At 43.9% G+C, this 23,879-nt stretch overlaps 1 protein-coding gene across 2 annotated transcripts in view; it reads right to left on the bottom strand.

The window, feature by feature from the left end:
* LOC121578198 (golgin subfamily A member 4) overlaps positions 1-18,718 on the bottom strand; it is a 59,102-nt gene extending 40,384 nt beyond the window's left edge. Inside the window, exons 1-10 of one of the 2 annotated variants that reach the window (XM_041892396.1) lie at positions 18,504-18,718; positions 16,417-16,497; positions 13,478-13,597; positions 8,194-8,253; positions 7,361-7,711; positions 6,340-6,387; positions 6,140-6,196; positions 5,321-5,419; positions 3,176-3,299; positions 2,636-2,823 (exon numbers count right to left, since the gene is read on the bottom strand). In XM_041892396.1, the coding sequence (XP_041748330.1) occupies positions 2,636-2,823; positions 3,176-3,299; positions 5,321-5,419; positions 6,140-6,196; positions 6,340-6,387; positions 7,361-7,711; positions 8,194-8,253; positions 13,478-13,597; positions 16,417-16,497; positions 18,504-18,584 (1,209 nt within the window). In that variant the 5' untranslated portion in view covers positions 18,585-18,718. The remainder of the gene's footprint in view (positions 1-2,635; positions 2,824-3,175; positions 3,300-5,320; positions 5,420-6,139; positions 6,197-6,339; positions 6,388-7,360; positions 7,712-8,193; positions 8,254-13,477; positions 13,598-16,416; positions 16,498-18,503) is intronic. The other variant, XM_041892403.1, reaches the window with a different exon arrangement.
* Positions 18,719-23,879: the final 5,161 nt, after the last annotated feature.

Raw genomic sequence — 23,879 nt, 5'->3', positions numbered from 1 at the left:
TACACATCCAATTATCTGTAAGGTCCCTCAGTCGAGCAGTGCATTTCAAACACAGATTCAACCACAAAGGTCAGGGAGGTTTTCCAGTGCCCCGCAAAGAAAGGCACCTATTGGTTGATGGGTAAAAAAAAAAAAAAAGCAGACATTGAATATCCCTTTGAGCATGGTGAAGTTATTAATTACACTTTGGATGGTGTATCAATACACCCAGTCACTACAAAGATAAAGGCGTCCTTTCTAACTCAGTTGCCGGAGAGGAAGGAAACCGCTCAGGGATTTCACCATAAGGCCAATGGTGACTTTAAAACAGCTCCAGAGTTTAATGGCTGTGATAGGAGAAAACTGAGGATGGATCATCAACATTGTAGTTACTCCACGATACTAACAGAGGGAACAGAAGGAAGCCTGTACAGAATAAAAATGTTTTCCAAAACATGCATCCTGTTTAAAACAAGGCAATGAAGTAATACTGCCACAAAATTGGGCAAAGCAATTAACTTTTTGTCCAGAAGACAAAGCGTTATGTTTGGGGCAAATCCAACACAACACATTACATCACAGGGTTCTGGTCGAAAAGTAGTGCACTATGTAGGGAAAAGGATGCCGTTTGGGATGCACTCTCTGTCCTAGAGATAGAGTGTGTGTGTGTACAGCATGCGTTCATATGTCAGAGATTTATAGTGATACCACAGATCATCACTAAACCATGAAGACTCCTTTGGGTGATGTATAACAGTGCAAAAGTTTTAGAACACCTACTCATTCAAGGGTTTTTCTTTATTTTTACTATTTTCTACATTGTAGAATAATAGTGAAGACATCAAAACTATGAACTAACACATACGGAATCATGTTGTAAACAAAAAAGTGTTAATTCAAAATATATTTTATATTTGAGATTCTTCAAATAGCCACCCTTTGCCTTGATGACAGCTTTGCACACTCTTGGCATTCTCTCAACCAGATTCACCAGGAATGCTTTTACAACAGTCTTGAAGGAGTTCCCACATATGCTGAGCACTTGTTGACTGCTTTTCCTTCACTCTGCGGTCCGACTCATCCTAAACCATCTCAATTTGGTTGAGGTCGGGGGATTGTGGAGGCCAGGTCATCTGATACAGCACTCCATCACTCTCCTTCTTGGTAAAATAGCCCCTACACAGCATGGAGGTGTGTTGGGTCATTGTCCTGTTGAAAAACAAATTATATAGTCCCACTAAGCCCAAACCAGATGGGATGGCGTATCGCTGCAGAATGCTGTGGTAGCCATGCTGGTTAAGTGTGCCTTGAATTCTAAATAGATCACAGATAGTGTCACCAGCAAAGCACCCCCACACCATAACACCTCCTCCTCCATGCTTTACGGTGGGAAATACACATGTGGGGATCATCCGTTCACCCACACCATGTCTCACAAAGACACAACGGTTGGAACCAAAAATCTCAAATTTGGCTAATGTCCATTGCTCGTGTTTCTTGGCCCAAGCAGGTCTCTTCTTCTTATTGGTGTCCTTTAGTAGTGGTTTCTTCGCAACAATTAGACCATGAAGGCCTGATTCACATAGTCTCCTCTGAACAATTGATGTTGAGATGTGTCTGTTACTTGAACTCTGTGAAGCATTTATACGGGCTGCAATTTCTGAGGCTGGTAACTAATGAATTTATCCTCTGCAGCAGAGGTAACTCTGGGTCTTCCATTCCTGTGGCGGTCCTCATGAGAGCCAGTTTCATCATAGCGCTTGATGGTTTTTGTGACTGCACTTGAAGAAACTTTCAAAGTTCTTGAAATGTTCCGTATTGACGGTCCTTTATGTCTTAAAGTAATGATGGACTGTCGTTTCTCTTTGCTTATTTGAGCTGTTCTTGCCATATTATGGACTTGGTCTTTTACCAAATAGGGCTATCTTCTGTATACCCCCCCCGCCCCCTCCCCCACCTTGTCACAACACAACTGATTGGCTCAAACGCATTAAGGAAAGAAATTCCACAAATTAACACCTGTTAATTAAAATTCATTCCTGGTGACTACTTCATGAAGCTGGTTGAGAGAATGCCAAGAGTGTGCAAAGTTGTCATCAAGGCAAAGGGTGGCTATTTGAAGAATCTCAAATATATTTTGATTTGTTTAACACTTTTTTGGTTACTACATGATTCCATATGTGTTATTTCATAGTTTTGATGTCTTCACTATTATTCTACACTGTAGAAAACAGTCAAAATAAAGAAAAACCCTTGAATGAGTAGGTGTTCTAAAACTTTTGACTGGTAGTGTACATGGTCTTACCCTTCAGACCATACAACAATGTTCTGTTGGATTCTGTGTTTGACTCAGTAGACCGTCTCATCTTCAGCCATAACTACAGCGCTCTAAAGTACAGACGGACATTTCTGTGGTGGCTATATGTAAAATGGTCGTCTAAAATTGAGTGAAGCTTAGACTATCTTTCCAGAAAAGGTTTATCAGAAGTTGGATGTGATGGTTAAACCAAATGGCTAACTGTAATGACTGGAATGCAATAATGCTAATTTATGATCATACAAGTTATATTTTCATGTTCCATTTCATGAAGTACTATCACAGTACATCCTCTCCATTTCTCCCTCCACTAGCTTCCACTGACATTGGTTAACACACCTTGGTTTTCTCCAGGTCCTGCAGTCTCTCCTGCAGCTGCTCCTGCAGAGTGTTGTTGTCGCTGGTAAGCTGGGCGTTGCGCTCCTTGTGTGTCCTCAGCAGCTCCTTACACTTCTGGAGCAGATTCTCCTGGCGTGTCACCTTCTGAAACACCTCCATGATTGTAGATGGGTCAGAGCTGCCCTCTGCTGTTTAGAAGAGGTAACGCGGCTCAGTCAGAAAAAGGGAGTACTGACTATGACGGAGGCTTGGTGTTGTTGTTGTAGTTTTATAAACTCGATAAACGACAAACAGCTCTGTGATAAACATTTCAACACTACATTACTCGGACCTTGGTCCAAAAATAGTATTTGAAATCCAAAAACTTGAGTGTTTGGTTGAGCCTGCCAAGAGTGCCAGACGGGCTGGTTGGCTCCTTGGGCACTATTCGGTTGCTTCCATTGCAGCAGACATTATTAGCATCCAGGTCTGCTACTGTCCATCATCATCATCATCATCATCAGGGGTGTGGGTCAGCATAGTGTCTGTACTGTATGGTACCTGTGTCTGTGGAGGGGCTCTGTGGGGCAGACGCTGAGTTATCTTCAGCCTGGAGAGGGTGTTCAACCTCAGGGGCCACAGCTCCCCCAGGGACCCCCTTCAGACGCTTCTTCATCAGGGCCACCTGGCAGAGGAGGGACCACAGTCAAAACACAGAGCAACACAGGCTAGTGACCACACATTATTCAACACAATCAACATTATTCTGCCAGCGTTTAACATACACCCATTGAAACACAAAAATGTTATTTTATTTCATATCAATTGTAGAAATGCAGTGAGCTCCAAAAGTATTGGGGCAGTGACATTCTTTGCTTGTTTTAGCTCTGTACTCCAGCACTTTCATATGATACAATGAGGTTAAAATGCAGACTGTCAGCTTTAAATTTAGGGTATTTTCATCCATATCGGGTGAACCATTTAGAAATTACAGCACATTTTGTACATAGTCCACCCATTTTAGGGGACTAAATGTATTGGGACAAATTCACTTACAGTGCATTCGGAAAGTATTCAGATCCCTTGACCTTTTCCACATTTTGTTACGTTACAGCCTTATTCTAAGATGTATTACATAAATGCTTTTCCTCACCTATCTACACACAATACCCCATAATAATAAAGCGAACAGGTATATATAAAAAATAAAAAACAGACATACCTTATTTATATAAGTATTCAGACCCTTTGCTATGAGACTAGAAATTGAGCTCAGGTGCATCCTGTTTCCATTGATCATCCTTGAGATGTTTCTACAACTTGATTGGAGTCCACCTGTGGTAAATTCAATTGATTGGACATGATTTGGAAAGGCACAAACCTGTCTATATAAGGTCCCACAGTTGACAGTGCACGTCAGAACAAAAACCAAGCCACGAGGTCGAAGGAATTGTCCATAGAGCTCCGAGACAGGATTGTGTCGAGGCACAGATCTGGGGAAGGGTACCAAAAAATTTCTGCAGCATTGAAGGTCCCCAAGAACACAGTGGCCTACATCATTCTTAAATGGAAGAAGTTTGGAACCACCAAGACTCTTCCTAGAGCTGGCCGCCCGGCCAAACTGAGCAATCGAGGGAGAAGGGCCTTGGTCAGGGAGGTGACCAAGAACCCGATGGTCACTCTGACAGAGCCCAAAAGGCACCTAAAGGACTCAGACCATGAGAAACAAGATTCTCTGGTCTGATGAAACCAAGATTGAACTCATTGGCCTGAATGCCAAGCGTCACGTTTGGAGGAAACCAGGCACTGCTCATCACCTGGCCAATACCATCCCTACGGTGAAGCATGATGGTGGCAGCATCACGCTGTGGGGATGTTTTACAGCGGCAGGGACTGGGAGACTAGTCAGGAACGAGGGAAAGATGAACGGGGAAAAGTACAGAGAGATCCTTGATGAAAACCTGCTCCAGAGCGCTCAGGACCTCAGACTGGGGCAAAGGTTCACCTTCCAACAGGACAACGACCCTAAGCATACAGCCAAGACAACGCAGGAGTGGCTTCGGGACAAGTCTCTGAATGTCCTTGAGTGGCCCAGCCAGAGCCCGGACTTGAACCCGATTGAGACCTGAAAATAGCTGTGCAGCGACGCTCCCCATCCAACCTGACAGAGCTTGAGAGGATCTGCAGAGAAGAATGGGAGAAACTCCCCAAATACAGGTGTGCCAAGCTTGTAGCATCATACCTAAGAAGACTTGAGGCTTTAATCGCTGCCAAAGGTTCTTCAACAAAGTACTGAGTAAAGGGTCTGAATACTTATGTAAATGTAATTTAATTTTTTTTTAAACATTTGCTAAAATGTCTAAAAGCCTGTTTTTTCTTTGTCATTATGAGGTATTGTGTGTAGATTGATGAGAATAAAAAAAAATAAAAATATATATATATATATAAGGCTGTAACGTAACAAAATGTGGAAAAAGTCAAGGGGTCTGAATACTTTCCCAATGCACTGTATGTGTATTAAAGTAGTCAAAAGTTTAGTATGTCTCAATCCTTCAAGATCCTCCTCCCCTTCATCTACACTGACTGAAGTGGATTTAACAAGTGACATCAATAAGGGATCATAGCTTTCACCTGGATTCACCTGGTCAGTCTATGTCATGGAAAGAGCAGGTGTTCTTAATGTTTTGTAGACTTATAAACACCCACCTGTGTCTGAAGCACAGTAATCATCTGGTCCTTCTCCTCCAGGGCAGCATCAAACTCCTCCTGAAGGTGCTTCTTAGTCTGCTGGTCCACCTGCAGCTCCTGGGGAGGAACAGGTCATACTCAAAGTTCACAGCAGAGACTCCTACTTCTATACTTTCTACATACTGTACAGGAAATAGTTTGTGATTGACTACACTGCCGTCGGACTGCTCACAGAATCACTGATCTACAATAACACCTTACATCCCAAATAACTACTCATTATGAGATCAAGATAAGTAGTTATGTGCATTGCCTTGCTCACACCGATGGCCTTATCAAACACTATCATGGTTCAGAGCCAGAGAAGACTAGTGATCCTATACTTCCTACATGTAGGTCACACTACACCATTTCAAGCAGGGCAAGGTTTATTCATTACAAATGTCTCAGTAAATTACATCCTGAACACATCAAAAGTTCAAACAAGTCACCTACAATGCCTTATCTTGTTCTGATAATAAAGTATGCAGTTTTCTCCCTTCCCTACCACTCCTTCCTCTCTTTCCTTGGCTTAGCTGACCTCCTCCTCCTGTCTTCCTTCCATTAGCTCAGCTCCTGTTTTTTTGGTCATGACCGATAAAGAATTCAGGAGTTCCAACTCTACTGCTGTGACTCAGGGGTGGTCTTTATCCTAAAATCTTTTGAGTTCAGGTCAGAGAGAGTAATGGGTAATAACAGAGTGCCTTTGGACTAAAATAAGACCCCATATACAGTACTTTGATAGAGTTAGACATTTTGCAGGTATTTTTCAGAGACAGATGATTATCCTACTCCTACCTCTTTCAACTCCCCTATCCTACGGAGAGCTTTGTCTTGACTCTGGCTGAGAATGGCCTGAGGAGAAAAGCAGAAAAGACCACATCACTTTAGTTAATGAAAAGCATTCAGTGAGTGAGGATAGAAGTGTTTATCCATCCTCCGATAGTACAGAGCATCATTATATGTAATCTGGTGTTGAGGTGGTTTAGGAAAATTACCTGGCTTTTCTCTTTCTCTCTCTGTACTGTTCTGTAGGTAGTGACCAACTGTGGGGAGGAGAGAGAGAGACAGAGAAGCCAATGGAGGGAGAGAGTGAGAGAGAAAGAAGCCGATGGAGAGAGAGAGAGAGAGAGAGAGAGAGAGAGAGAGAGAGAGAGAGAGAAGCCAATGGAAGGAGAGAGAGACAGAAGCCGATGGAGAGAGAGAGAGAGAGAGAGAGAGAGAGAGAGAGAGAGAGAGAGAGAGAGAAGCCGATGGAGGGAGAGAGAGAGAGAAGCCGATGGAGGGAGAGAGAGAGAGAAGCCAATGGAGGGAGAGAGAGAGAGAAGCCGATGGAGGGAGAGAGAGAGAGAAGCCGATGGAGGGAGAGAGAGAGAGAGAAGCCGATGGAGGGAGAGAGAGAGAGAGAAGCCGATGGAGGGAGAGAGAGAGAGAAGCCGATGGAGGGAGAGAGAGAGAGAAGCCGATGGAGGGAGAGAGAGAGAGAAGCCGATGGAGAGATAAAGACAATGGTTAGAAAGGTAAATCAAATATAGCTGTCCACATTACACATGGACATGTATGCATAGCAGGCCAAGTCCCTACTCTAGTCATCCGTATTAGAGACAGACTGGATGAGAGCGAGAGGACTGATCATAGTGACTGATACATCATAGAGCTGTATTATAGACATACAGCAGGCTAACTCCCTACTCCAGATCATAGTGACTGGTACATCATAGAGCTGTATTATAGACATACAGCAGGCTAACTCCCTACTCCAGATCATAGTGACTGGTACATCATAGAGCTGTATTATAGACATACAGCAGGCTAACTCCCTGCTCCAGATCATAGTGACTGGTACATCATAGAGCTGTATTATAGACATACAGCAGGCTAACTCCCTGCTCCAGATCATAGTGACTGGTAAATCATGACTTGCTGAAACGGTAATTACTTAATGATTGCATAGTTATTACACTTTGATTTCTTGTGAGACTCATTTCTACAAGCCAACTCAGAGTATATGACCCCCACCTCAGCGTATTTCCCTCTGTAGTTCCCCAGGCTCTTCTCCACCCTGTGTAGCCGATGGATCAGCTGTTCTTTAGACAGGGCAGACAGGCACTCAGGGCTACCATACGACTCCTCTGCCTCGCTCTCAATGTCTGACGGAGGATCGTAGGCTGGGGTGGGAGGGACGGCAGAGGGGGAGACCAGGGGCACATTTTCCCCCAGGGGGGTGAGGGAGTTGAGAGAGGGGCTGCGGTTCAAGCTTTCTTTGGATGGGGAACGGAAGAGGCCCTCGGCACGGCTAGCACCGCGGAGGAGGAGAGACTCCACAGAGGGGACACGGAGCTTCTGGGTAAACGACTGGGACTCCTCTCCCTGTTTGGGGATGGACAGGACAGTGGAGTGTATTACTGACAGGACAGTGGAGTGTACTACTGACAGGACAGTGGAGTGTACTACTGACAGGACAGTGGAGTGTACTACTGACAGGACAGTGGAGTGTACTACTGACAGGACAGTGGAGTGTACTACTGACAGGACAGTGGAGTGTACTACTGACAGGACAGTGGAGTGTACTACTTCATTTATTTCCATGACAGTCAACTACATTGAACTGAAATGCATGTAAATGTACATAGACAGCCTTAGGTAGAGACATGGGATAAGAATGAGGGTTAAAGGACAAAGGATTCTGTTAGACTATCTTCCATTATCTCTGCAGATGATTAACTGGCATAACATCTTAACGTTCATTCTTAGTTGCTTTATTACCTGTTCAGAAATCAGGATATAACAATAGCCACATTTAAAGGGGAAGGTAAAAAGGAAGATGTTAGGAGGATGAGGTAAGAACTTGCCTGAGGAGAAGCCCTCCCGTCTCCATTGATGCTTCCTCTGGGTGATCCTGTGGTGCCTCTCTAAGGCAGGAGAGAAAGAGGAGGTTAGAACAACCTTAGCCAGGGGTTAACCAGGGCTGTGTCTGAAATGGCACACTATTCCCTAGATAGTGCACTACTTGGACCAGGCCAAGCAGCCTATTCCCTAGATAGTGCACTACATAGGGGCCATGGTCTAAAGTAGTGCACTATATAGGGGCCATGGTCTAAAGTAGTGCACTATATAGGGGACATGGTCTAAAGTAGTGCACTATATAGGGGACATGGTCTAAAGTAGTGCACTATATAGGGGACATGGTCTAAAGTAGTGCACTATATAGGGGACATGGTCTAAAGTAGTGCACTATATAGGGGACATGGTCTAAAGTAGTGCACTATATAGGGGCCATGGTCTAAAGTAGTGCACTATATAGGGGACATGGTCTAAAGTAGTGCACTATGTAGGGGACATGGTCTAAAGTAGTGCACTATATAGGGGACATGGTCTAAAGTAGTGCACTATATAGGGGACATGGTCTAAAGTAGTGCACTATATAGGGGACATGGTCTAAAGTAGTGCACTATATAGGGGACATGGTCTAAAGTAGTGCACTATATAGGGGACATGGTCTAAAGTAGTGCACTATATAGGGGACATGGTCTAAAGTACTGCACTATATAGGGGACATGGTCTAAAGTAGAACAGGGAATAGGGTGCCATGTCAGACGCAGCCCTGGTACCTGGACCTGTTAGTCTTCCATATGTCCCACACCCAGCCAGCGTGCACTGCTAGGCCCTGATTACTCTGTATAGGATCAAGCAATATTAACAGAGTCATCTAACATAGCTCTGAACATTAGTATTGCTAGGACAGGAGCAATGCAGGGGCTTATGGGTACTGTAGTTGGGTACCCTCATGCAAACTTGGAGAAAACAGAGGGGTTAAACTACAACATAGAAGGCATCTCTCTACTGTAGTTTACACGTACAGTAACAGAACAGAGAGGGGTTAAAATAGAACTACAAGTGGTAGCCATTTTCCTACTCAGCAGCCATGAAGTCATAACAAACAAACAGTCAAACTCAATTAGGAGCCAGCAGCTGAAGAGGTCAAAGGTCAAAGGCTTGGCATTGCTGTACATGTGGGTCACTGCAGCAGGATGTTATTGTAGGCTAGCTGGAGCGTAGTAGTGACATGTCCTAGTCTAGTATTGTTGTTGTGACCGTTAGCGGTGTAGCCTGGATGGTTCGGACCACTTGGTTAACCAGGGTAGTGTCAATCTAGCCGGTAGCCTAGTCTAGTAACCAGGATGGGGTCAATCTAGCCGGTAGCCTAGTCTAGTTACCAGGGTGGGGTCAATCTAGCCTATAGCCTAGTCTAGTTACCAGGGTGGGGTCAATCTAGCCTATAGCCTAGTCTAGTTACCAGGATGGGGTCAATCTAGCCTATAGCCTAGTCTAGTTACCAGGGTGGGGTCAATCTAGCCGGTAGCCTAGTCTAGTTACCAGGGTGGGGTCAATCTAGCCGGTAGCCTAGTCTAGTTACCAGGGTGGGGTCAATCTAGCCTATAGCCTAGTCTAGTTACCAGGGTGGGGTCAATCTAGCCTATAGCCTAGTCTAGTTACCAGGGTGGGGTCAATCTAGCCGGTAGCCTAGTCTAGTTACCAGGGTGGGGTCAATCTAGCCGGTAGCCTAGTCTAGTTACCAGAGTGGGGTCAATCTAGCCGGTAGCCTAGTCTAGTTACCAGGGTGGGGTCAATCTAGCCTATAGCCTAGTCTAGTTACCAGGGTGGGGTCAAGCTAGCCTATAGCCTAGTCTATTTACCAGGGTGGGGTCAATCTAGCCGGTAGCCTAGTCTAGTTACCAGGGTGGGGTCAATCTAGCCTATAGCCTAGTCTAGTTACCAGGGTGGGGTCAATCTAGCCGGTAGCCTAGTCTAGTTACCAGGGTGGGGTCAATCTAGCCGGTAGCCTAGTCTAGTTACCAGGGTGGGGTCAATCTAGCCGGTAGCCTAGTCTAGTTACCAGGGTGGGGTCAAGCTAGCCTATAGCCTAGTCTAGTTACCAGGGTGGGGTCAATCTAGCCTATAGCCTAGTCTAGTTACCAGGGTGGGGTCAATCTAGCCTATAGCCTAGTCTAGTTACCAGGGTGGGGTCAAGCTAGCCTATAGCCTAGTCTAGTTACCAGGGTGGGGTCAATCTAGCCGGTAGCCTAGTCTAGTTACCAGGGTGGGGTCAATCTAGCCTATAGCCTAGTCTAGTTACCAGGGTGGGGTCAATCTAGCCGGTAGCCTAGTCTAGTTACCAGGGTGGGGTCAATCTAGCCTATAGCCTAGTCTAGTTACCAGGGTGGGGTCAATCTAGCCGGTAGCCTAGTCTAGTTACCAGGGTGGGGTCAATCTAACCTATAGCCTAGTCTAGTTACCAGGGTGGGGTCAATCTAGCCTATAGCCTAGTCTAGTTACCAGGGTGGGGTCAATCTAGCCGGTAGCCTAGTCTAGTTACCAGGGTGGGGTCAATCTAGCCTATAGCCAATCTAGTTACCAGGGTGGGGTCAATCTAGCCTATAGCCAATCTAGTTACCAGGGTGGGGTCAATCTAGCCTATAGCCTAGTCTAGTTACCAGGGTGGGGTCAATCTAGCCTATAGCCAATCTAGTTACCAGGGTGGGGTCAATCTAGCCTATAGCCTAGTCTAGTTACCAGGGTGGGGTCAATCTAGCCTATAGCCAATCTAGTTACCAGGGTGGGGTCAATCTAGCCTATAGCCTAGTCTAGTTACCAGGGTGGGGTCAATCTAGCCTATAGCCTAGTCTAGTTACCAGGGTGGGGTCAATCTAGCCTATAGCCCAGTCTAGTTACCAGGGTGGGGTCAATCTAGCCGGTAGCCTAGTCTAGTTACCAGGATGGGGTCAATCTAGCCTATAGCCTAGTCTAGTTACCAGGGTGGGGTCAAGCTAGCCTATAGCCTAGTCTAGTTACCAGGGTGGGGTCAATCTAGCCTATAGCCTAGTCTAGTTACCAGGATGGGGTCAATCTAGCCTATAGCCTAGTCTAGTTACCAGGGTGGGGTCAATCTAGCCGGTAGCCTAGTCTAGTTACCAGGGTGGGGTCAATCTAGCCGGTAGCCTAGTCTAGTTACCAGGGTGGGGTCAATCTAGCCGGTAGCCTAGTCTAGTTACCAGGGTGGGGTCAATCTAGCCTAGTCTAGTTACCAGGATGGGGTCAATCTAGCCTATAGCCTAGTCTAGTAACCAGGGTGGGGTCAATTCCAATTCAGGAAGTAAACTGGAATGTCAACCCCAACCCTGCTGGCTAGCTAAATAGTTCAGGGGACAACTATCTATTCTAAGAGCATGAGATTGTGTGGCACTTTCCGATGGTATTTTAATAGATGAAATGGGGAGGAGTGCGGACGAGTGAGGAGTGCATTCTTCTAGTTCACCCTAACACCTGAGGGGTATGGTATTGTTTGATGGGCTGTTTGTTTGACCAAAACAATAGGTATAAAAATATGTATAAAACCAAATAAATAAATTTCATGGCTCTAGGAAGAGCTTCAACTATGCAAGCTAAGTCGAGAAGGTCCGGAGGCACATCGCATGACTATAAACTCTACAAACAAACAGAAGACTTTTGGGGTAGGAAGATGGAGCTAGGAAGGGAATAAAATATATAGTCAACTATATACAGGAGGTCGGTAGGGTTTCAGGGGCAAGCAACTGTAAAGGATACCTAAAGATAAAGGGGGAAATCGGGATAACATTCATTTCTGTCAACTCCTAGACAACATAACTGAAGGATAGGGTATTGGATGATAACAAACTGGCAGAATGCACAATGCACAATGCAGAAGCTTCTATCCCAACAGTCACATTTACAAGCCAATCACTCCCAAGGGATTAGATGCAAGGTTAGGAGGTGGTAAGATACCTTCAAGTTACAAACTCCAAAGAAAACGGATCGGGAAGAGAGAGAGAGAGAGAGCAGGGTGCAAGCAGTCTTTACTGGTTAAAGTGCATTCGGGAAAGTATTCAGACCCCTTCACTTTTTTCCACATTTTGTTACATTACAGCCTTATTCTAAAATGGATTAAATATTTGTTATAAAAATCTCATCTACACAAAATACCCCACAATGACAAAGCAAAAACAAGTTTAGTCTCCCAGTCCCTGCCGCTGTAAAACATCCCCACAGCGTGATGCTGCCACCATCATGCTTCACCGTAGGGATGGTATTGGCCAGGTGATGAGCGGTGCCTGGTTTCCTCCAGACGTAACGCTTGGCATTCAGGCCAAAGAGTTCAATCTTGGTTTCATCAGACCAGAGAATCTTGTTTCTCATGGTCTGAGAGTCCTTTAGGTGCCTTTTGGCAAAGTTCAAGCAGGCTGTCATGTGCCTTTTACTGAGGAGTGGCTTCCGTCTGGCCACTCTACCATAAAGGCCTGATTGGTGGAGTGCTGCAGAGATGGTTGTCCTTCTGGAAGGTTCTCCCATCTCCACAGAGGAACTCTAGAGCTCTGTCAGAGTGACCATCGGGTTCTTGGTCACCTCCCTGACCAAGGCCCTTCTCCCCCGATTGCTCAGTTTGGCTGGGGGGCCAGCTCTAGGAAGTCTTGGTGGTTCCAAACTTCTTCCATTTAAGAATGCTGGAGGCCACTGTGTTCTTGGGGACCTTCAATGCTGCAGACCTATTTTGGTACCCTTCCCCAGATCTGTGCCTTGACACAATCCTTTCTCTGAGCTCTTGACTTGGTTTTTGCTCTGACATGCACGGTCAACTGTGGGACCTTTATATAGACAGGTGTGTGCCTTTCCAAATCATGTCCAATCAATTGAATTTACCACAGGTGGACTCCAATCTAGTTGTAGAAACATCTCAAGGATGATCAATGGAAATAGGATGCACCTGAGCTGAATTCCATGTCTCATAGCAAAGGGTCTGAATAGTTATGTTTAATATTTTTAATACATTTGCAAACATTTATAAAAACCTGTTTTCGCTTTGTCATTATGAGGTATTGTGTGTAGATTGATAAGGGAAAAATTGTATTTAATCCATTTTAGAATAAGGCTGTAACGTAACAAAATGTGGAAAAAGGGAAGGGGTCTGAATACTTTCAGAATGCACTGTATATACAGCAGGCCAGACATCACCTCTACCCTCGAGCGAGGGAAGAACGAGGGGGGCAGGAGGAGGAGAGGAGGCAGGAGGAGGAGAGGAGGCAGGGGTGGGTGTGAGGGCAGGGGGCGAACCGAACTCACCGCACTGGCTACCTGAGAGACCTGCGCTTGAGGTGCTTTGGGGGATGGTTTTGATTGGTCCAGAGCAAAGATAGTATACTCAGAGAGAAAAGCAGGTTGGGCTATCATCCCGGCCAGCACCTGACCCCAGGTCAAAGTGTTAATAGATCACAGGTGAGAGGGGGGTGGGAGAGGGGGGAGACAGAGCAATGAGGAAAACATCAACACACTCATGGTGTGAGTGAAACAGTGCTGAGGAGAGTCTGGACAGAGTCTCATGAGAGAGACTGGTCAGAGAGAGAAAAAGACAAGAGAGAGGGAGAGAATCTGACAAAGAAAGAGAGAGAGAAACTGGTCAGAGAGAGAGACAGAAAGAGCGAGAGAAACTGGTCAGAGAGAGCGAGAGAGAGAGAGAGAGAGAGAGAGAGAGAGAGAGAGAAGCTGGTCAGAGAGCGAGAGAGAGAGAGAGAGAGAGAGAGAAAGAAGCTGGTCAGAGAGAAAGAAACTGGTCAGAGAGCGAGAGAAAGAAACTGGTCAGAGAAAAACTGGTCAGAGTGAGAGAGAGAGAATGGTCAGAGAGAGAGAGGGACAGAGAGTGTGAGTGAGAGAAGAGAAAAACTGGTCAGAGAGAGAATGAGTAAGAAAGAAAAAAAGGTGGAAAGAACACCAATCAACGTCAGGGCTGTGGCATTTACCCAATTTGACATCCCAGTATCTGTGTCCTCCAATGTTCAATAGCATATCCTGAGATTGATAAAAATATAAAAGGTAATAATATAACATCTTTTAAATCAGGATATCGAAGTCATCTTTACTCTAAACATTATTTTCATTTTTGTGGGGCACAGAAACAGTGATTTCAAAGGAGTAAACGCTGGAGCTGACAGTGAACTAGAGATCCTATGAAGATGAAGATGAGGAGGAGGAGGATGCCTCTAAGCTATCCGAAGCCATACAGTGGGAAGGCCTTCCTTCAGGACAGATGATAAAGACAGGTGCGGTCAGAGAGACGTCTAGCCTACTAGTAACTTCAGGGTGGATTTGGTTTGAATAACTGCGACTGGATGATTAATATCTTTGGCACGAGTTCAGATTTCAAATGCAGAATCAATTGATTATTTACTGAGGTAGCTTATTTATTCCGATGAATTTTTAAATGGATGTGTAGAAAATAAAGATGGCTAGCGTATCTTTGGTCAAATGTTTATTTCATCTGAAGACCTGGAATGTAAAAATAAAATATATTTTTATTAGTCACATTCTTTGTAAAACAACAGGTGTAGACTAACAGTGAAATGCTTTCTTACAGATCCTTTTCTAACAATGCAGAGTTAAGATAAAGAATTGTTTAACACAAAATAAAAATAGTGACATGAGTGGATTGGATCTGATTGATATTGGATTTACTGCACTGTGATTTTAAGTGTTTTACTGTATAATCAGTGCTAATGTTTATATTGCCGTTCATCAAGATCCATCCACCTAGACCTTAACTCAAGTCAGTCTCTATTGATCAGAGTTCGCCCAGAAGTCTTCATACGAATATTGATTGTAGTAGGCCTAACTGTTGCATAATGGCCTCCTTCCTCAGAGCAGTCTTTACCTCAGAACTTGCTTAACTTGTTAAGGCTACATTCCAAAGGCAAAGGTCATGTTTTAAAAACACATTGTGGTTCAGGTTAACCCACTGAATAACTTGTTAAGGCTACATTCCAAAGGCAAAGGTCATGTTTTAAAAACACATTGTGGTTCAGGTTAACCCACTGAATAACTTGAAGTAGTAGCCTAGGCCTGAACAATAAAACAAACACCAAAAGAGTCTAGGCCTTGGTGAAGACAGTCAAATGGGTTTAGCTTCTTTTAAATAGTGAAAACATTTCTTAGCCCTATTCATTTGGTCATTTATGTGACAAAGACCTAGTTTTCAGGCCTAATAAGTGATTGAAACTAAGCAGGCACTGTCCTTAGCTGAACCCCTGAATTGTCTGACTCCTCAGTCCACAATTTCCACTAATTAGGCCTTTATCTTGTGTCTGTCATGGTTTGTTTTAGTCAGCTTAATAAGCTTTAAATCGATGCAAGAGCTGAGGCTAAAGGGATGATACTTGTTAAACAGCTTGTCTTTATGCTGAGGCAACAGAAACCTTCAACCCTTATCATGATACAGCAGAGCATGGTGGCGTAGTCCTCTGGAAGCATTGCAGACAGGCTCAAGTCAGGGCTCTTTAACTCCGGTCCTGGAGGGCTGAAACACTTCTGTTTTTTGTTTCTACCTGGTAGTTAATTGCACACACCTGGTGTGCCAGGTCTCAATCAGTCCCTGATTAGAAGGAGAGGTTGAAAACCAGACGTGTTTCGGCCCTCCAGGACCGGAATTGAAGAGTCCTGGCCTAAGTCATCGATCCAAGAGGTGTTAGAGGAACAGAAGGTAACCAGGGCTTTGGGACCTACAAATCATATGATCTACTAGACCTATGTCTAATGATAAACAGTAAGGGACAGTTTCCTGAACACAGATTAATCCTAGTTCCTAGAATCTCCATTGAAGGTGTTTTGTAGTCCGGACAGGACTAGGCCCAATACTTAATCTGTTTCCAAGAAACTAGGTAGGTAGCTTGGTGGTTAAGAGCGTTGTGCCAGTAACCGAAAGGTCGCTGGTTCTAATCCCCGAGCCGACTAGGTGAAAAATCTGTCGACGTGCCCTTGAGCAAGGCACTTAACCCTAATTAATCCTGTAAGTCGCTCTGGATAAGAGCGTCTGCTAAAATGACTAAAATGTAAAAATATAACATTACTGCAAGCAATCCTTACAAGGAATTGATCCTAAAGTGGCAGTGCTTACTGTAGGCCTATTTCTGTGCAAGCTGCTGTTGCAGTGGAGAGCCAAAGCACATCCACAGAGGACTGTAGTGTAGGTCAGATGACATTACATACATCATTGGATGACACTCATGTCTTACCTCTCTATCACTAGGGGAGGCTGAGGCATCTTGGTGCAGGGAGTGGGGGGTGTGGCTGCTGCGTCTCTCTCCAGGGCCCACCTTATGAACAATTATTGTTATTGATCATGATAGAAACAACACGTTTGTCCAACATATTCAAGTCCACAGAATAATGATTTCACTCTACACATAAGAAAACTGCATCTGTTAAATGTAGATAATATTGTTGTTTACTTGGCTATCATCAGGTAAGATTCTAGTGTTGACTCACTAACAGACCAAGCGACCCTTACTAAACAATCGCCTACTCTTTTCTGTAAAGTTTGCCATCTTACAAGACAGGTTTTATAGACACTACAACAGATTACCTTGAGATCGACAGACATATCATGGGTTAAAATGTCATAATTATCATCCAGTAGGAGTGACATGCATGGAGCTGTCAAAAGGAAGCAACCAGCTGACTGGCTAGACAACGTTACTAGTAGGAACTGTAGCTCTCCAAAACTCTAGGCAGCATTCTCCCTACAGTTTACAGCCATTAGCTTCGCCCACGACTGGCTCATGTGAAGTATAATCCCGACACTGTGTTTTAATGTTTAGAAACGTCAATAACCATCGCTCGTCTTTCATCAGTGAGAAAGAATCCTTCAATTAAAAAAGATACACTTACTGTAGCAGTTACAGATCCATACAGCTATGGGTGCCTCCATCTGACGAAACTACACTTCCCGAGTTACGCTTGGACACAGGTGTTCGGAGCATGCTAGATAGCTCATTAGCACAGGTGGTTGCCGTGAACAAGATTTTCCGTGAACAAACGCCGTAACATGGAGATATGGCCGTGTAGGAACACTAACAAGGTGTGTATCAATTTAACCTTTAGTTTTTTCCTGATATGAAAGATAAGGTCCTTATGCTTCCAAAACTGTACAGCAAGCGACGCGTGTTAATGATCAGATTGAGCGTTGCAGCGCTTAAAAAAGGTGCTAAACATAGGATTTATTTTTACATTGTAATTTCAGAAAATGTCCATAATATATCTGGCGCTAATAGTAGAATGATAGTGTTTCGCAGTATTAATTACCCGCCAGTGTTGCGATTGGCTGTGCTATTCGCCTATTGACTTCTCCCGCCAGATCGGCATCTGTTGTCAAACTGGGAAAACTGCTCTGACTTTATCTAGTGGATATCACTGTCATTTCCTGGTTGCTAAAACTCTACACTGTTCGCTCAATTTCAATTTATGTGAGAAAACAAGCACTGAATAGTGTAGGGAATCATTGCACCATCTAAAGCGCTGTGAAATATTTTCAATAACTAAACATATCGTTTTTACAGCTTTTGATGCTGGTGGACCAAAACGAAAGTTATTGAAAATATATTTAATGGTACAATGATTCCCAACATTTTTCAGTGCTTGTTTTTTCACAAACTGAAATTGAGCGAACAGTGTAGAATTTTAGCAACCAGGAAATGACAGAGCGATTTTCACTAGATAACAGACACAAAAAAATCCTATGTGTAACACCTTTAACAAAACTCTCCGGTATAGAAGACGCCTTCGTCCAATGTCAATGAGTCATGTGTAATGTAATGGAACTGAGAGTCATGATCAAGGGCTAGTAGGAACTGACACTAGCTACTGTACTAGTAAAGAAGCCCCTCAGTCAATCAATTATGTAAAGATGCCCTGGCTGGCTGGGGCAAATGTAATGGTTCCACAGACAACTACATTTGATTTGATTACATTTATGTAAAACAATAACTATTGTTTTGTTATTTTATTTCTAACATGACTAACTAGTATAGATTAGTTAAATTAGCCAACTAACGTTAGACTTCGGTTCTGAGCTGCTCATACTTTCGGTTCTGAGCAGTTAACTAGCTAGCAAATTCGTTTCGTTTTGCATAATAGTAGTAGGGAGATACTAGCTAGACATTTGAGTGCGGTTATACATGTTGTGTTTCACCGAAAACAATAAGGTAGCAAGCTAGCCTAGACTTGCGTTCTAGTTGGCTAAGCAAATCAAGACTTTCTTCTGCGCTAACGCTGTAGCTCGAACAGCTGAGCTTGACATCTAGCTAACGTTAACTGAACCAACCTGCTGGGCCTGTTGCGGTGACTGCGCATTCCTTTGCGGCGATTGCTCCTCGTTTATCTTTTGCTTTAGTTTCTTGAACATATTTTCACCCAGATGCTATACTTCCAAGCGAAATGTTGTTTTAAAATGTAATTCCAGCATCCAGCATTCTTACTGGTCGCTAGTCTCTCATCTCTTGCAGGTGACCAGTGCGCATGTGCAGCCGACGTGGAGCAAAATTAGCAACCGAGTGGCCGTCACAGATAATATATTGATTACTATTATTTTAATTATGTTAATATTGTAAATGTATCACTTAATCTCCAAAGTTCGCTTTGGCAATATGTACATTGTTACGTCATGCCAATAAAGCAAATTGAATTGAATTGATAGAACAATGAGCCAGATATTTCACCGGATGTATAAATGTGAAGCGTCCGGTTGGCGTTTCCACTCACTACCAAATATGGTGATGAGAGGAAACCCAGTGGCCGGCAGCGGGAGAAGCTGGAGCTAGATAGATTTTGGCCGACATTCTGCAAATTTTTTCATCGATAAAACATTTGATCTCCGTATAGTTTTCTGTTTCCAAAACTAGAATCTGTAACAAACAGAGTGGACTGTGTTTTGTAGACTTTACTCTTTGCCAAAGTAAAAAAAAAAACTGCGTTGTTTAGAAGGACTTTACGGAGTAGGCGTTACCTAACAGAAATATGCAAATAACTGCTAGAACGCGCCAATAGGATCTCACTAGCTCGTGCTTGGCTCTGCCCCCTACTTTCTTATTCTGCCCACTATGATTCATTTGCTCACTTTGGAAAATAATGGCTTTGGTCTATATTGGGTTAGTTATAAAAAATATTTGGTGGCCGTGTTCGACAGCCTCAAAACCGTGATGGGTAAATTAAGATTGACTGATCTACAAATTATAATGATTCGTTATTTATGATGCAAGCTGACTTGTAGATCAGTTGGGAGTTGCCTGCACTAACAGCTGAAAGGTGGAACAAGCCCTAAGGGTACGTCGAGCAGATCTCTTTTGTCAAGTCGGTGACCGATAGTCACCATTATGGTTTAAAAATTGTCCGATATGCGCCTACATGTCGACTGCATGAACTTTAAAACAACCATATGATCAAAGGTCATGAAGTTTCGACTGCAGTCGTCTTCAATATTCTGCATTTGCTCCTCACCAGCTGCACATTGTAGCCATTGCTTGCATTGTGGGAGGCACTATTTGTCAACCAAACATTAGTGTTTTTGTTTGACCCACGCGAACGGGATCAAAGAAGTGACTGAAACAAGAAGAAACTTTGCCACAGGTCATATGTACAAAATAGTGGCTATGTAGTCCTACAACAATTAATGTGATATTTGAGTCTCTCTCTCCCCAATTGATTGTACACCCATATGTTCAGTTTGTGAGTGTGTGATATGGGGGTCGGAGACATGTTTATTTCGACATTACCATTGTTTGTAAATGTTTTTCTTTGTAACACTGCCATGTTGCACTGAGCCTTGCTGTTGGAAAACCACATCAGTGTCCAACTTTCGGTTGTCGCAGATGCACCTCCCCCGACTTCCTCGATTTTAGTCTACAGTCGGTTGCTTTGATTACCACTCAAACGAGCCCAATATTTAGCTATGGCAAGCACAGTGGGACAAATGATGCACGTGATGGGTTTGGGATTGTTCACACTTAGTTAAATCAAAGGACTAGCAACGTTTAAAATGTCCCCGAAAAATGTTTGTGAGCTAACAAATTTGTCTGGCAATTCTGTTTTCAGTTTGATAGATACTGTTAAAATGTAAGGAAATAGCTTTTAAATCAACTTCCAGTGTTTATCTTTGGTGTGAAGATGTATTGTAGGTTATGAACAGAACAAGGCACTGTAAACCACTAGATCGATTATGGGTAGACAAAACTATAATATATAATATGCCATTTAGCAGACGCTTTTATCCAAAGCGACTTAGTCATGTGTGCATACATTTTTTCGTATGGGTGGTCCCGGGGATCGAACCCACTACCCTGGCGTTACAAGCGCCATGCTCTACCAATTGAGCTACAGAGGACCACTACAGTAACATGTCCATGTACCCTCGTGGAATTTTAGGTAAGGGGTTTTAACAAATGCTACAGTTTACCCCCATTACAAATCCAAGTCTAATCTGAGTCTTGTGAGAAAATACAACAATAATTATTGTCATCAACTATATACCAATCAAAATACCTCTTCTTACTGATAAGCCTAAATGTGATCAGATACATGGGGAATGTTCCACAGGTCAATAATTTAAAGAAAAGAGAGGTGGCAAGAATATTTAGAATACAGGCTGAACATTTTTTTTTTTAGAGACACTAACCAAGCATTAGCAAATTTAATAACATCTTTCTAAGTGGTTTCTAATTTGAGGTATTTTGTTGTTACAACTTGCCTTGTGTTACTTTACATACATTGTAGTGCAGATGTGCATGAATCATTCCATGTTATTAGATAGACTCCCCAATATCTCCAGGCTATACTCCAAATTAGAAATACATTAGACCTATGTCTTGAAACTATACAATGATACACAATTGTGTGATTTGGGTTATAAGTCAACATTGGCTCCCTCTTTACCCTTATCTACCCTGTATCCATAATACTGGTAGCTCTATTCTAACCGTATGGTATAATTGAACCCACAGTAATATAACTACACCTGTAGATGCTGTAAAACAGCAAGAAGATTGAATCTCAATCAGAAAATGAGCTTGTTCCTGATCTCTATCTAAGATGGGGTGGCATAAAATTGTATATCCATATTTAAGTGGGGCGGCAGGTAGCTTAGTGGTTAAGAGCGTAGTGCTAGGTAACCGAAAGGTCGCTGGTTCTAATCCCCGAGCCGACTAGGTGAAAAATCTGTTGATGTGCCCTTGAGCAAGGCACTTAACCCTAATTGCTCCTGTAAGTCGCTCTGGATAAGAGCGTCTGCTAAATGACTAAAATGTAAATGTTAATACCTGGCAAAGTTTAGATGGCCTCCAATATCCCAAGCCAAGAGAGGGCGCCCTGGCCCAAGCTGTATATTAAGCAACTAAAACCATCTGTATAATACAAACAGCTCTAAAAAGTTGTCCCCTATACAATAAATCATAATATATAGAAAGACCCACATGTGGTGTAGAATGGTTAGTGAATAGGCTTAGGCCTACATTCAACTTTTCTTGTAAAAAAATGACCTAAACGACTCCTATTCCATCAACTGTTTAATTAACAAGAAGATTCAACCAATGAGCTCCACCATTTTCACTGACCCGTCCCGTAACACTTTCTAAAGATACCTTCGTAAAAAACAAAAAAAGTATGTGAACTGTTGGATATCCTAACTTCCAATAGGAATAACACATCACTTTGCAAGCCAGCAAAATGTGACTTGCAGGTAGGGTTACAAAATTCTGGTAGATTTCCGAGGTTTTCCAGAAATGCCAGTTGGAAGATTCATAGAAATCCTTCAACCAGGATTTTTAGAAAATCTGGGAATTTTAGGAAAGTTACCCTACTTGCGGGCCTGATGTAGCCTGTAAACCATGAGTTTCAGGCCACTGTGTTAGGGTAAAGCTAGGTCTCAAAATAAGGCCTGATGAGATGTGTAATGTATTGTCATAAAGAGTTTAATTCTAACGATAACATTCGCCTAGGAACTCACTTGGTGAAGGCCCCAGGACTGAAAATGAATGAATTCAACAACCATGTCTCTGTCACAAACAAACACAGTCATGGGTGGTAACTCTACAATTCACTCCAAAAGGCAAGGCACACTGGGAAATTATATTGGAGGCGTGGCTTAGTGGGGGCGTTACTCAAAAATGTCAAGCTGATACAACTCAAATCTGGACGCCTTACAGGGTCACATTGACTATCGGTTTGAGTAATGACTACAAAATCACTTTAAGCAACTGTACTCAGATATACAGTACTAAGTGAAAGTTTTGAGTAATGGAGGTTGCGTTGGGTCTGCATATTTAAATTTTTAGTCATTTAGCAGACACTCTTATCCAGAGCGACTTACAGGAGCAATTAGGGTTAAGTGCCTTGCTCAAGGACACATCGACAGATTTTTCTCTACCTCACCTCGCTGATCAACTCATCCTTGACCGCTGGCTATGTCCCTTCCGTCTTCAAGAGAGCGAGAGTTGCACCCCTTCTCAAAAAACCAACACTCGATCCCTCTGATGTCAACAACTACAGACCAGTATACCTTCTTTCTTTTCTTTCCAAAACTATTGAGCGTGCCGTCTTTAGCCAACTCTCTTGCTATCTCTCTCAGAATGACCTTCTTGATCCAAACCAGTCAGGTTTCAGGACTGGTCATTCAACTGAGACTGCTCTTCTCTGTGTCACAGAGGCTCTCCGCACTGCTAAAGCTAACTCTCTCTCCTCTGCTCTTGTCCTTCTAGACCTGTCTGCTGCCTTTGATACTGTGAACCATCAGATCCTCCTCTCCACCCTCTCCGAGCTGGGCATCTCCGGCGCGGCTCACTCTTGGATTGCGTCCTACCTGACCGGTCGCTCCTACCAAGTGGCGTGGCGAGAAGCTGTCTCCGCTCCACGTGCTCTCACCACTGGTGTCCCCCAGGGCTCAGTTCTAGGCCCTCTCCTATTCTCGCTATACACCAAGTCACTTGGCTCTGTCATATCCTCACATGGCCTCTCCTATCATTGCTACGCTGACGATACACAACTAATCTTCTCCTTTCCCCCTTCTGATAACCAGGTGGAGAATCTCATCTCTGCATGTCTGGCAGACATATCAGTATGGATGACGGATCACCACCTCAAGCTGAACCTTGGCAAGACGGAGCTGCTCTTCTTCCCGGGGAAGGACTGCCCGTTCCATGATCTCGCCATCACGGTTGACAACTCCGTTGTGTCCTCCTCCCAGAGTGCGAAGAGCCTTGGCGTGACCCTGGACAACACCCTGTCGTTCTCCGCTAACATCAAGGCGGTGACCCGATCCTGTAGGTTCATGCTCTACAACATTCGGAGAGTACGACCCTGCCTTACACAGGAAGCGGCACAGGTCCTAATCCAGGCACTTGTCATCTCCCCGTCTGGATTACTGCAACTCGCTGTTGGCTGGGCTCCCTGCCTGTGCCATTAAACCCCTACAACTCATCCAGAATGCCGCAGCCCGTCTGGTGTTCAACCTTCCCAAGTTCTCTCACGTCACCCCGCTCCTCCGCACACTCCACTGGCTTCCAGTTGAAGCTCGCATCTGTTACAAGACCATGGTGCTTGCCTATGGAGCAGTGAGGGGAACGGCACCTCCGTACCTTCAGGCTCTGATCAGTCCCTACACCCAAACGAGGGCATTGCGTTCATCCACCTCTGGCCTGCTGGCTCCCCTTCC

The sequence above is a fragment of the Coregonus clupeaformis genome, chromosome 1 (assembly GCF_020615455.1).
Source record: "Coregonus clupeaformis isolate EN_2021a chromosome 1, ASM2061545v1, whole genome shotgun sequence".
In the NCBI taxonomy this organism is placed as follows: Eukaryota; Metazoa; Chordata; class Actinopteri; order Salmoniformes; family Salmonidae; genus Coregonus; species Coregonus clupeaformis.
The sequence above is the reverse complement of the archived record's forward strand: the minus strand, read 5'-3'. Positions and strand labels throughout refer to the sequence as shown.